Source organism: Ranitomeya variabilis, chromosome 4 (genome assembly GCF_051348905.1).
Source record: "Ranitomeya variabilis isolate aRanVar5 chromosome 4, aRanVar5.hap1, whole genome shotgun sequence".
Lineage (NCBI taxonomy): Eukaryota > Metazoa > Chordata > Amphibia > Anura > Dendrobatidae > Ranitomeya > Ranitomeya variabilis.
In genome coordinates, this window is record NC_135235.1 from 677,284,744 (window position 1) to 677,297,991 (window position 13,248).

Sequence of the window (13,248 nt, forward strand, 5' to 3'; positions counted from 1 at the left end):
TTGGTCAGTATTTTACATCAGTATTTGTAAGCCAAAACCAGGAGTGGAGCAATTAGAGGAAAGGTATAATAGAAACATATGCACCACTTCTGCATTTATCACCCACTCCTGGTTTTGGCTTACAAATACTGATGTAAAATACTGACCAAATACTGCTAGTGTGACGGCAGCCTAACAGTGCCAACCTGACACTGGCTGTAGGTTGCTCAGCACAATCCTGCTGACAGGTTCCCTTCAAGTAGGCCTCCTGGCCTGAGATAAGGACCTTATCCTGCTGCTCACCTTAGTGAAGTTTTATCCCTTTAATTAGGCCTTCTGATCCCCCTGGGCAAAGTTAAATATAGTTTAAGCAGGCCTCCTAGCTTGAGCTAATGACCTCTTCCTGCTCTTTGTATCCGCTATGCTCCCTGCCTGGAATCCAGATTCTCACTGCCATTATATCTTTGCTTTCTTCAGAACGTACTATCTGACGTCTCCCTCCTGGCACACAACACCATATCAATTCAAGTCTGCAGCCAGATACACCAAATGTCTGTATTTCTCACTTACTTATCCCTATCTGACTCATCACCAGGAATTTGTTCTCCTGTGTAGCTCAGAATGAGGGCTCCCATACAGTATGATGGCCCCCACAGACCTCACACAGTATTGTGGCCACAACAGCCTACTACACAAAATGAGGACCCCCCCCCCACTCAGTATGTAGGCCCTTACAGTCCACCGCAGCCCCCCATTCAGTATAATGGCCCCCATTAGCCGCTGACACAGTATGAAAGCACCCCCACTCCCACACAGCCCTCCATTTCCTATGAAGCCCCCACAATTCCTGATATTTAAAAAAAGCAAAATTACTCACCTAACCCGGTTCCTGAGCTGCGCTGCTCCGGTCTGTGCAGTGTGAGTGCTGAGGCTCCATACTACAGGTGTGATGTAGTGACGTCATTGTGCCTGCAGTGCACATTGTCTCAGACTCACAGGCAAAGGCTGAATGGTGGATCAGGAGCTTTAGACCACATGATTTACTATGCTGTTCAATTACTGTCACTGGAATGTGGAAATCGATGAAATTGTGATGAAGGAGAGCGTGCCTAGTTTCTTGTGGTGGATGTCCATGGTTGCGCATACCCGGATGTGTTCGTTCTATGTCGAAGCGCATCACCGTCTCCTATCTGCGGCTGCACATGTCCAGTAACATGCATTCTACGCAGGAGTGCAAAATTAATTTGGACAGAATTCAAACAATATAGAAAAGTCCTGTCTTGGAGATCAGCGTGATGTGAGACTAAAAACAATTATTGCACATCCTCTCATCATGCAACAGGCATGTAGATCTACTTTATCACTACATAAAATATGGGATCTTTGGCCCACAGTATATTTCTCAGTGGTCAAATGTGACCCAAATTTCAGAATTAAAGATACACAAGGATCACTACACTTGTTAATTAGTAAATAATATATGTGGGATATAACCGCTAAAAAATAATTCTGATACAGAAGCTCAGCTATCTCGATGACGTACAATATGTGAACCCCATTCACAGGGAACTAAAAATGTTTTCCAGAATGGGGATGTATTCACACAAAACAGGCATAGGAAAGGCCAGTGAATGCAAAATAAAAATCCTCTCGCTTTCCTTTTTGAGGACACATCTATTGTGATCACTTCCCCTCATATTGGGTGTAACCACCTCAATGATACAAAAGGAGATGTCTCTGGTTTCACCTCGATATACACCGTTCTTTTGTCTCGCTAATGTGGTGTCCCGACCATGGTATATATAGCCCAAATGCTCACCCACCCTTCTTCTAGACTCTCTCTTGGTATTGTCTACATAATCTAGGGGGCAGGTGAATGTGGCCATATATACAAGTCCTGAGGTTTTACAGTTGGAATAATCTCTCTGGAAAAAGGTTTTACCAGTAGAGGAACTCGAGAAAGATTTACATGGTCTCATCCAATTACATATTCAACATTCTCCACATCTAAAGAAACCACAGATTCTTCCATCTGCCAAGTCCCCTTGGGTGCAGGTTTTTTAGAGAATCTATACACTAAATGGTCCCTAATTGACCGACTGTTTCTGAAAGTTATTGTGGGAGTAGATCCCACAGCACCCCTCAGGTCCGAGTCGAACACAAGTATATCCCAGGGTTTTCTGTGGATAGTAAAGACATGGTCACACTCATTGTCATAAGTTCCTATTACTCATGATATCCCAGTTTTTTCTTGGTCTCTTGGTTAGGTTTGGAGGAGTGTCTATCTCTCCCATTTGTCTGCAAACGATGGTGCCGAATCCAAAGTGTACTGTGGGTACCCTTTTTCCCTGCATCTGGTGTTCATGTCTATTGCCTGTATCTTAAAATCTGTGACATTAGAACAGTTCCTTCTCAACTGTAAAATTTGGCCCTTGGGAATTCCTTTCGTTTAGAGGGATGGGGTGGTGGTTATCCCACTTCAATAGGCTATTAGTGCTTGAAGGTTTATGGTAGATGAGGGTACCTAGGGTCCAACCTCGTTCTTTCATGAATAGTACATCCAGGAAAGGCAACTGGTTATAATTAAACTCTGATGTAGATCTCAGGCCCACTCTATCGATGTTGAATTGCCTGACAAATTCAAGAAATTGTTCACTCGTCCCTGACTGGATGTTAAAAATGTTGTCAATATGTATCTATACCATACCCCAATATATGGATGCCACCATTTATGATCACCCCTGAATATTGTGGTTTCCTCCCACCAGCCCAGGAATAGGTTAGCATACAAGGGATCAAAGGGGCTCCCCATCGTAGTACCTCTGAGCAGCTGGAAGTATTTCCTGTCAAAAAGAAAGAAGTTATGCGTAAGAGTGAATTTTAGAAGATCCTCAATGAAGTCATTGTGTCTGATATACTCTATTGACCTCAAATTCTAGGAATGCCTTACTCCTCTGATACCATCCTGATACGGTATATTACTGTACAAAGCCTCAAAATCTATTAAGGCCTGCTCCACTACATGGATGTACACATGTAGGGGAGCAGGCAAAGGTAAAACAATTTTCCAGAGGGAATATTCCAACTGTAAAAACTCAGGACTTATGGATGGCGGTACTGTGAGAACATTATACTGTGTGGGGGGATGGTGGTACTGTGGGAACATTATAACGTGTGGTGGGATGGCGGTACTGTGTGATTATACTGTGTGTGGTGGATGGCGTTACTGTGGGAATATTATACTGTGTGGGGGGATGGCGGTACTGTGGGTATATTATACTGTGTGTGGGGGGATGGCGGTACTATGGGAACATTATACTGTGTGTGGGGGGATGGTGGTACTGTGGGTATATTATACTGTGTGTGGGGGGATGGCGGTACTATGGGAACATTATACTGTGGGGGGGTGGTGGTACTGTTGGCACATTATACTGTGTAGGGGGATAGCAGTACTATGGGAATATTATACTGTGTGGGGGGCACGGTACTGTGAGAAGATTATATGGTATGTGGGGGTACGGTACTGTGGGCACATCATACTTGGGTCGTATGTATAGTTGGGTCGTATGTATCTATTATAGGAAACAGAACAGAAACGTTATGATTCTTATAAAGTGGCAACAAAAACACTAAAACAGTCTCAATGCTGAAGGGGTTAATGTCCCCCACACCCAGTAATGGGGAATCTCCAGCACCTACCTCCACCTGCAGAGCCGCACTCCAGATATATGGCTGCTCTGTGCGCACAGGACCTGTGATGAGGTCACAGGAGGGGAGGAGTCAGGGGTCACATGATCAGGGGCCTCAGTGTATGCAGGACTGGTGGATTACGCTGGTGAATTACAGAACTGCTCCACTGCCCAAAACTGAGCCCATTAATTTGTTTGGATAACCAGGGTTAGGACAATTCGGTCACCTGGCCACATACCCCACTGTGTTTGGTCAGCTTCCTAAGCTTGCCACTACCTCCTCTCCGTGGGTCTCTGTCAAAAGACGGGTGCTGCTGGTTGTGGTAGATGCCCCAAAGACATGAAGGTTCAAAATTCATGGCGAGCCAGTGGAAGAGGGAGACTCTGTCGCTTGAACTGTCTTGTGTACTAATTCTATGTAATACATGCTGTTATAAGTTGGTGACCCAATAAAGTCTTACCGGAGTGTGGTACCCTCAACTGTCTGTTGTCTGAGTAGCGTTCTGTCCACAGGAAAGGAGTACAGGCTTTCAGTGGGATCAGCCCCAGCCTGTGCGGTCTTTCTAAAGAAATCCAGACCAGTGGATGACAGCACCCAATGACCCTCGTGACTCCTAATACACTAGTGTAAAATAGCGAAGTAAAATCTATTGTCAGTGTTTCTCTGCACCATGTGTTTTACTCACATATAGCTTCATCTTCACAGCACAAATATTAATGAACACTCTACAGCGCACATATAAACACTCATAACACTGCTGCATGGACAGTGCACGCACACACAGCTCTGCTATATACGCACATTTACATACACACAGCTCTGATCCATATGCACATTAACATACAAAAAGCTCTGCAACATATGCACATTTACATATCCACAGCTGTGCTGCACTTTAACATTTACATATACACATAACTCTGCTACATATAGTGGCATGTTAAAGTTTGGGCACCCCTGGTCCAAATGACTGTTATTGTGAACAGTTACGCAAGTTGGAAATTAAATGATCTCTAAAAGGGCTACAATTAAAGATGACACATTTCTTTTGTATTTTAGGCAAACAAAAATACACATTTTAAAAATTACAAAAAGGAAAATGGTCCAATGCAAAAGTTTGGTAGTTAGTAGCACCCCTTTTTGCAAGTATCACAATATAATTTTCAGAGTGCTAGGCAGCTGCTTAGAAGAACCCATGGCTGCTGTTTTTTGGCACAAGGTTAGCGGAGGCTGGGTTTTTTATAAGGCTGGGAAATTTGCATCACCTGACCTTTCCTAACGATGATAGTGAATAAGCCACAACCCTAACAGGCTAGTTAAGGTCTGAAATCTGGGTCAAAGTTATCCGAACACACAAATCTCCAAGGATGCCCAAACTTTTGCATCGGCCCATTTTGCTTTTTGTAATTTTTAAAAGGTAATAAATGACAGTGTATTTTTTTTTATTTTGCCTAAAATACAAAGGAAATGTGTCATCTTTAACTTTAGGTCTTTTAGAGATCATTTCATCTTCATCTTAACAGTTCTCAATACCAGTAATTTTGTCCAGGGGTGCCCAAACTTTTATATGCATGAATATAAGTATGTATGCATAATATGCATACTTAAATACACCTCTACTAAATATATATATTTACACTAGTAGCCGTTTGGGACTAAATAAAAAGTAACTTTCAATAAATGACTATAAAATATTGCATAGATGATCATAAAAATAAAGTGCACCCGTGCAAACTCAAAAACAATCAGTACATAAGCAGAATAATAATTTTTGTGCCCAATATTAAAAATATACAGTATATCATCCCATATCCACATTTTGTCAAAAGCCCATTGACATCTATGGGATTGTCCTGGATCCTCATACACATATAAATATGTCCACATTTGTTTGAGTCTTACAATAGGTTAATGCCGATATCATTGGTCTAAATCAGATATCTCTATCATTGATATGATAATGCACCATTATACTGACCTATTATAGATTTATATATTACGCGGACATTCTCATTAATGCTTTTCTCAGTGTTCCTATATGTCCAGGAATAAAATCCACACAGAGATTCTGCTTATCTAAGAGCGATCAGTCGAAACCATTTGACTACTTTTTCAATTCCTCCACAGCAAAGTCTCTGTCTACTTGCTCAGTGTGAATAGTGGCAGTAATACTGCTGTCCAACAGCTAGGAGTATGAGAACTGAACACTAGGTCAGTCTGATGAATACAGCAACGAATGTGTTACCACCTGGAATAAAAAATACATCTATGCCTCCCGGCCTCATTATTTCCTCTCATCAGACCTTTATAGCATACGTTTCAAACATTACCAAGGTGGGTACTTATTTATGGAGAAAAAAATGTATACTCAGTCAGGGGACCGGGACTATTTCACCGGGCTCTGAAACCCGAGTTCTAAGGTTTGGTACATACCTGGAAGGATTTTTTGCACCCTTTGTTTTCTTTTGGTGCTGCTTCTTGTCTTCTTTTTCTATAGATCTATCTATAGATAGAAAAAAGTCTGTGTTAGGCCGGGGTCACAATTTACGAGAAACTTGCACGAGTCTCGCACCTCAGTACCCGGCACTGCCGCCGGCACTCGGACAGTAGCGTTCAGCTGCATAGAAATACATGCAGCCGCACACTCCAGTCCCAGTGTCAGTGCTGGGTATTGAGATGCGAGACTTGTGCAAGTTTCTCGCAAGTGTGACCCCTTCCTTAAATGCAATATATTTAATTAAAAAAAGAAACAGGAAAAAAAAATTTGCATGGGCTCCCGCGCAATTTTCAAGTCCAGAGTAGGAAAGCCAGCGACTGGGGGATGGTCTTTATAGCCTGGGAAGCGGGTAATACCCATGGATCTTCCCAGGCTATGAATATCAGCCCACAGCTGTCTGCATAGCCTTTAGTGGTTATTAAAATAGGAGGACCCCCAAAAAAATGACGTGGGGTCCCTCTATATTTTATAGCCAGAAAGGCTACGTAGACAGCTGCAGGCTGATGTTCATAGCCTAGGAAGGGACCATTGGATTGCCCCCCCCCAGCTACAAATACCAGCTCCAAGCCACCCCAGAAATGGCGCATCTGTAAGATGCGCCAATTCCGGCACTTAGCCTCTCTCTTCCCACTGCCCTGTAGCTGTGTCATATGGGGTAATAAGGGGTTAATGTCATCTTTGTATTGTAAGGTGACATTAAGCCCTGTTAGTAATGGAGAGGCGTCAATAAGAAACCTATCCATTATTAATCCTATAGTAGTGAAAGAGTTAAAAAAAAGACACAGCCAGAAAAAAGTATTTTAATATTCTAAATTTCACCATACTTACAACCACGCCTCATTCCTGTGACGCCCTCGATAGCCTGCAAAAAAATAAACCAATCGTATACTCTCTGTCCGATAAAGTCCAATTAATAGCGAGTGTCCACGACGATCTCCCCTATACAACAGTGACATCAGGAGAGTGACAGCTCTATAGGTCTCCAGTGACACACTGACAGGAGACAATGGCTCCTGCAGTGCATCACTGAAGAGGTTACTTTAGTTCATTGCCCTCACTTTATGGCAATGCTGTGTGGGAATTTTCCCATGCAGCAGTGACGCAAGTGACAGTATGAACTGTACTGTACTCACAGAGGTGGAGGGATATAGTGTGGAAGGATACCGTCCGTCATTGTATCCCAAAGCCTCTGGAGAGCGGTCGCATCTGCCGATGTGACCGCTCTCCACGGGAGATCGTCGTGGGGCACTAATTATTACATGGATTACTGCGGATCAGGGAGTATATTGTTGGTTTATTATTTTAATATTTTTTTTACAGGTGATCGATGGCTTCAGGGTCAAGGTGATTGGTGAGTATGTACTCTATGTTGTATGTACTGTATGTCTATATGTGTGTACTGTATGTTCTGTATATGTGCATATGTGTTATTTTTTTTACACTTGAACACAGTAGCCAGATGATGGGATTATACTGTCCCATCATCTGGCTAACTGTCACTGTAGCATGCCTAGCCGGATGGGACTAGTAGTCCCATCAGACGATGCCTGCCTACATACAGACCCGCACACACACAGCCCCGCGCACACAAACAGCCCCACACACACCCACACAGCCCCACGATCCCCGCACAAGCCTGCGATCCCCACACAGCCCCGCAATACCCACACAGCCAGCGATCCCCACAGATACACACAGCCCCGCAGACACACACACAAACACCCGCACACAGACACACACATCTTCTCCACACACACAGTCTCCGCCCACACACTCTTCCCCCTCCTGATCTGCAGCATTTATCGCACCCAACTCTGCAGCAAAACCGCAGATCCTGCGGTTTTGCAGATTTGACTGAATCAATGGAAGTTAATGGGTGCAGAAATGCTGCAGATCCGCAAAAAGAATTGACATGGTCCTTTTTTTAATCTGTGTTTTTAGTGCGGAATTTTCCGCACCATTAGCACAGCATTTTTTTCCCCCATTGATTTACATTGTACTGTAAATCACTTGCGGATCTGCAGCGTTTCTGCTCGGAAAAAAACGCTACGGATCCGCAGGAAGTCCTCCGCAACGTGTGCACATAGCCTTATATGTGTATGAGGATCTAGGACAATCCCATAGATGTCAATGGACTTTTGACAAAATGTGGATAAGGGATGACATATATTTTTAACTAGACGGTGGCCCGATTCTAACGCATCGGGTATTCTAGAATATGTATGTATGTATATAGAAGCCACATAGTATATAGCACAGGCCACGTAGTATATAGGAGCCATGTAGTATATAGCAGACAAATAGTACGTGGCCTGTGCTATATACTATGTGGCTGCTATATACATACATACATATTGTAGAATACCCGATGCGTTAATACAGGCCACGCAATATATAACAGTGGCCACGCAGTATATAACACAGCCCAAACAGTATATAACACTGCCCACGTACTACTGTATATAACACAGCCCACGCAGTATATAGCAGCCACGCAGTATATGACACAGGCGACGTAGTATATCACACAGGCCACGTAATATATAGCACAGCCCACGCAGTACAAAACACAGGCCACATAGTATCTAACACTGGCCAAGTAGTATATAGCAGCCACATAGTATACAGCAGTGTGGGCACCATATCCCTGTTTAAAAAAATAATTAAAATAAAAAATAGTTATATACTCACCCGCCGGGATCCAGCGAAGCTGTGGCGATGCACACGCGGCTGCCGCCATCTTCCGTTCCCAGGATGCATTGCGAAATTACCCACATGACTTAGCGGTCTCGCAAGACCTCTAAGTCTTCTGGGTAATTTCGCAATGCATCTCCATGTTTAAAGTTTGTGAATAAAGAAAATTCTTTTTTACGGACTCGGTGAGGCTGGACATTCTTTTCTTTTTTAGACTTTATACGCCTGGACACAGCGGGTCCGTGCTCCCGAGGTTTGGTTTATGCATCACGGGTGAGCTGGTTTATATTCCTTCTTTCTACGTTTTATTTAGTCCCAAACCACTACTGGTGTACTTACATTTATTTGGGTTTCAAAACAGCCCATGCTTTTACAGTAAATATGTATATTTGCATACTCATACACTGTATATACATGATTCCATTATGTAGTTCCTTCCAGTTCATGTGATTGATTACGTGATCTGAAAGGTCCTTGAGCTAGTCGGGCGGAAGGTTCTTCAGCTGCTCACACGGGACATGAGGGTTTTTATTTTAACGAGGCCAAACATGAGGAATAACAAGGGGTTGTCCTAGTAGTGGACAACTTCTTTAATCAGATACAATTTTCAGTTAAAGCATTTCCAACATACTGAACATGAAAAAGGCTTCTCCCCTGTGTGACTTCTCTGATGTTTATTAAGAGTTGATTTATGTGTAAAACATTTCCCAGATTAAGAATATGAAAAAGGTTTCTCCCCTGTATGATTGCCTTGGTGACTAAAAAGAGATGATTTCTTCACAAAACATTTTCCACATTCTGAACAGGAAAAAGGCTTCTCCCCTGTGTGGGTGCTCTGATGTTTAACAAGCTGTGATTTCTCTACAAAACATTTCTCACATTTAAAACATGAAAAAGGCTTCTCCCCTGTGTGGATTCTATGGTGTTTAACAAAATTTGATTTCTGGCTAAAACATTTCCCACATTCTGAACAGGAAAAAGGCTTCTCCCCTGTGTGAGTTTTCTGATGTCTATCAAGATGTGCTTTCTGGTTAAAACGTTTTCCACAATCTGGACAGGAAAAAGACTTCTCCCCCGTGTGGGTTCTTTGGTGCTTAACAAAGTTTGATTTCTGGTTAAAACATTTCCCACATTCTGAACATGAAAAAGGCTTCTTTCCTGTGTGAGTTATCTGGTGCTTAGCAAAATCTGATTTACTGTTAAAACATTTCCAGCATTCTGAACATGAAAAAGGCTTCTCCCCGGTGTGAGTTCTCTGGTGACTAACTAAATTTGATTTCTGATTAAAGCACTTCTCACATTCTGAACATGAAAAAGGCTTCTCACCTGTGTGGGTTCTCTGGTGTATAACAAGATTCTTTTTCTGGTTAAAACATTTCCCACATTCCAAACATGAAAAAGGTCTCTCACCTGTGTGGGTTCTCTGGTGGCTATCAAGAAGCACTTTCTGGTTAAAACATTTTCCACATTCTAAACAAGTAAAAGGCTTCTCCCCTGTGTGAGTTCTCTGGTGCTTAACAAAATCTGATTTATGGCTAAAACATTTTCCACATTCTGAACAGGAAAATGGCCTCTCCCCTGTGTGAATTCTCTCATGCCTAACAAGATTTGATTTCTGGTTAAAACATTTATCACACTTGGAACAAAAAAATTCATTCTCTGCTGTGTGACTTTTTTGATGTCTAAGAAAAGACTTTTTGAGGGGAAAACTATTTCCATAATCTGAATGTGAAAATGGCTTATTTGTTTTAGAAGCAATTCGTTTATTAATGCTTATTTTGTGACTTTGATTTTCCTTTGTAGTTGGTAATGAATCAGAAGACAGGACCTGCTTCAAAGGATCAGATGGTAAATCTTTGCTGTGAAGGTATGATGGTATATCTGCAGTAACGGTATTCACTTCTGATGTATCCTGTGGCATCTCAAGTACATCTGATTTAAAAATTGAAGATGTCATCAGTCCCTCTGATCTCCTGGGACAGTCATCTGCCAATAATAAAACCAATTATCATTTTTAAACAAAAACAGCCTTGAATTTTATATTTTTAAGTATTTCTACTTAAACTGTCAGTAAAAATAGCAAGCTAAGCAAAATTATTGAATTATTCACTAAGACAATTACAGTTCACAGTCTAATCAGAAACCTTATAGAATGAACCAGTGGACTGTGGTGTTCAACTGTTTGTTCATTCTGACTCCCAAATATGGAATGAAAAAGGCGCCAAACAATGGTATGTAGGTGAAAATAATACAAATTAAAATGTCTACTCATCTCACAAAAAAAAACAAGCCCCCACTCAGGTCAATCATCTATCAGTGGAAAAATAGAGGTATCCACATTATTAGTAGCTCAAAAACTCTTGAGAATCAACATGGCTTCCATAAACCAATCCAGCTATAGTGGGTAGAACTCGCTTAATTTATGAAGTGTGTGTGTGTAATTAAACAGTATATTAGGAATTTTTACTCTCTAACATCCACTGTGTTCTAATTTCCGGAAAGTGTCTGTGAAGTAAAAAATAGTCACTACTCCTATAGATTAATTCACTGAGGGTTATAATGTCCAAAATGGATTCACTTTATAGGGATTTCTACTGCTCTGGTTTTCTGCCATTTTGTTATATTAGGGCATCGGCAAATAGTGTTTCCCAGGGGTGTCAAACTGCATTCCTCGAGGGCCTCAAACCATGCGTGTTTTCAAGATTTCCTTCTCATTGCACAAGGTGCTGGAATCATTCTGTGCAGGTGATTAAATGATCACCTGTGCAATACAAGGAAATCCTGAAAACATGACCTGTTTGCAGCCCTTGAGGAATGCAGTTTGACATCCCTGGTGTTTCCCATCTTCTCTGGGATCTGATCCTGCTACGTTTAATTCTGTCACCAGACGCCGCCTTATTCATTTATCAGATGGTGTTGGTAATGGAGGAGACGTTGGAACCAGAAACTCTGGGCAGGGCAGGCTCTGCAGTCATCACACCCTACTAAAACTGGAGGCATATTGCACAAATCTGCCAGATACAGCCTTCTCCTCTGGTTCAGTCCTCTGTGTTCAGTGCCCGGCTTGTATATTTGTTTGCTGTTGTGACGCCCGGCCTATTTACAGACTACTCTTGTGTCTTCTGATTTTGTATTTTCTCTGCCCTCCTGGTTCTGACACGGCTACCTAACTCTTCTTCTTGCCATCCCACACCATAGAACAGCAGGTAACATTGTGGCCTAAGCCTAGGGGTCTCTGTATAAGTCCAGATCCATGTAAAGGGGTTAAATGGTAATGAGCAAGGCAATCCCTGAGATCTATAAAACGGAGTAGATAGTGCCAAGCCTGTTCATGGTAGCCATCTTTTGTGCAAGTGACCATGAACAGTGGCCACAATACATTGTGTCTGCAAACTATTCCAGCAAGATCAGCATTCAAATAGCTAAATGGCGTTCCTTCCTTCCTTAACCCTGCCATATGCCCAGACAGTAGTAAGCAACCATACATAAGATATTGTTGGATTCAAGACAAGGCGAAAAATAATTTTTAAGGTCCATTTGTTTCCTATTATCCATTGTGAAGAATTCCAAAGTTATCACCACATAAAGTGACACACATCAGATTGAAAAATGGAGCCTGGTTAGGAACACAAATTTGGCTGCAGGAAGTGGTTAAATCGGAGTATTTGAATCACTAATTATTGTAGTAAAAATCTATGAGTATAGACAGTAACACATCTGTGATGATAATGTGTAATATGATTTTTAGTTTTCCCTGTTAGCACACATACTGTGGGCTCTGACCCCCCTTCTCTCTGTGTTTCTGCTTGCTGAGATGTGTGTGTGTGGATCCCAAATCCCTCATTCCCTCCCACCACAAGAATTTTTACGACTTCTGTAGCTGCAATGCACAATTCTCTCATCTAGTACCAGCTGAAACTGGTCTAGTCTCCCTCAAAAGACATGAGGTTCTTTATTCTATTATAATAAGATATTGGGCCACCGATTTGGGCTAGGAAAATAAGGAGTATATATTGCTAATTTCTATTGGTAGATCTGTCAACCACTGTAAGCACTAGCAGCTAAACACAACGAGTACAAAGTGCGGATTTCTCCAGAACCATGTGGAACAACTAGGACGAATTTGAAAAATTAGTAAGCCAATTTTAAAATAAGACGAATAATGGGTGTGCTGTGATTCTGACATGTTCTCAAGCTAAGATATGAGAATTACAAGTATTGTTGGTACAAACTGTACATCTGATGAGGGGAGGGCAATGGTAACTCAAACCCCTTTCGTGATGTCACAAGCCTGCAGGTATAAGTGACTGCCAGTGAGCCCAACCTTCAATCTTGCCTGAGGAGCTGTTACAGCAGGTCTGGTGTGATGAACTGGGAAATTTGGGGCT

At 42.1% G+C, this 13,248-nt stretch overlaps 1 protein-coding gene across 1 annotated transcript in view; it reads right to left on the minus strand.

Moving 5' to 3' along the window:
- The window catches only part of LOC143768210 (uncharacterized), a 422,546-nt gene that overhangs the window by 11,937 nt on the left and 397,361 nt on the right, over positions 1–13,248 (minus strand). Inside the window, exon 15 of the mRNA XM_077256903.1 lies at positions 9,749–10,846. Within this exon, the coding sequence (XP_077113018.1) occupies positions 9,749–10,846 (1,098 nt within the window). The remainder of the gene's footprint in view (positions 1–9,748; positions 10,847–13,248) is intronic.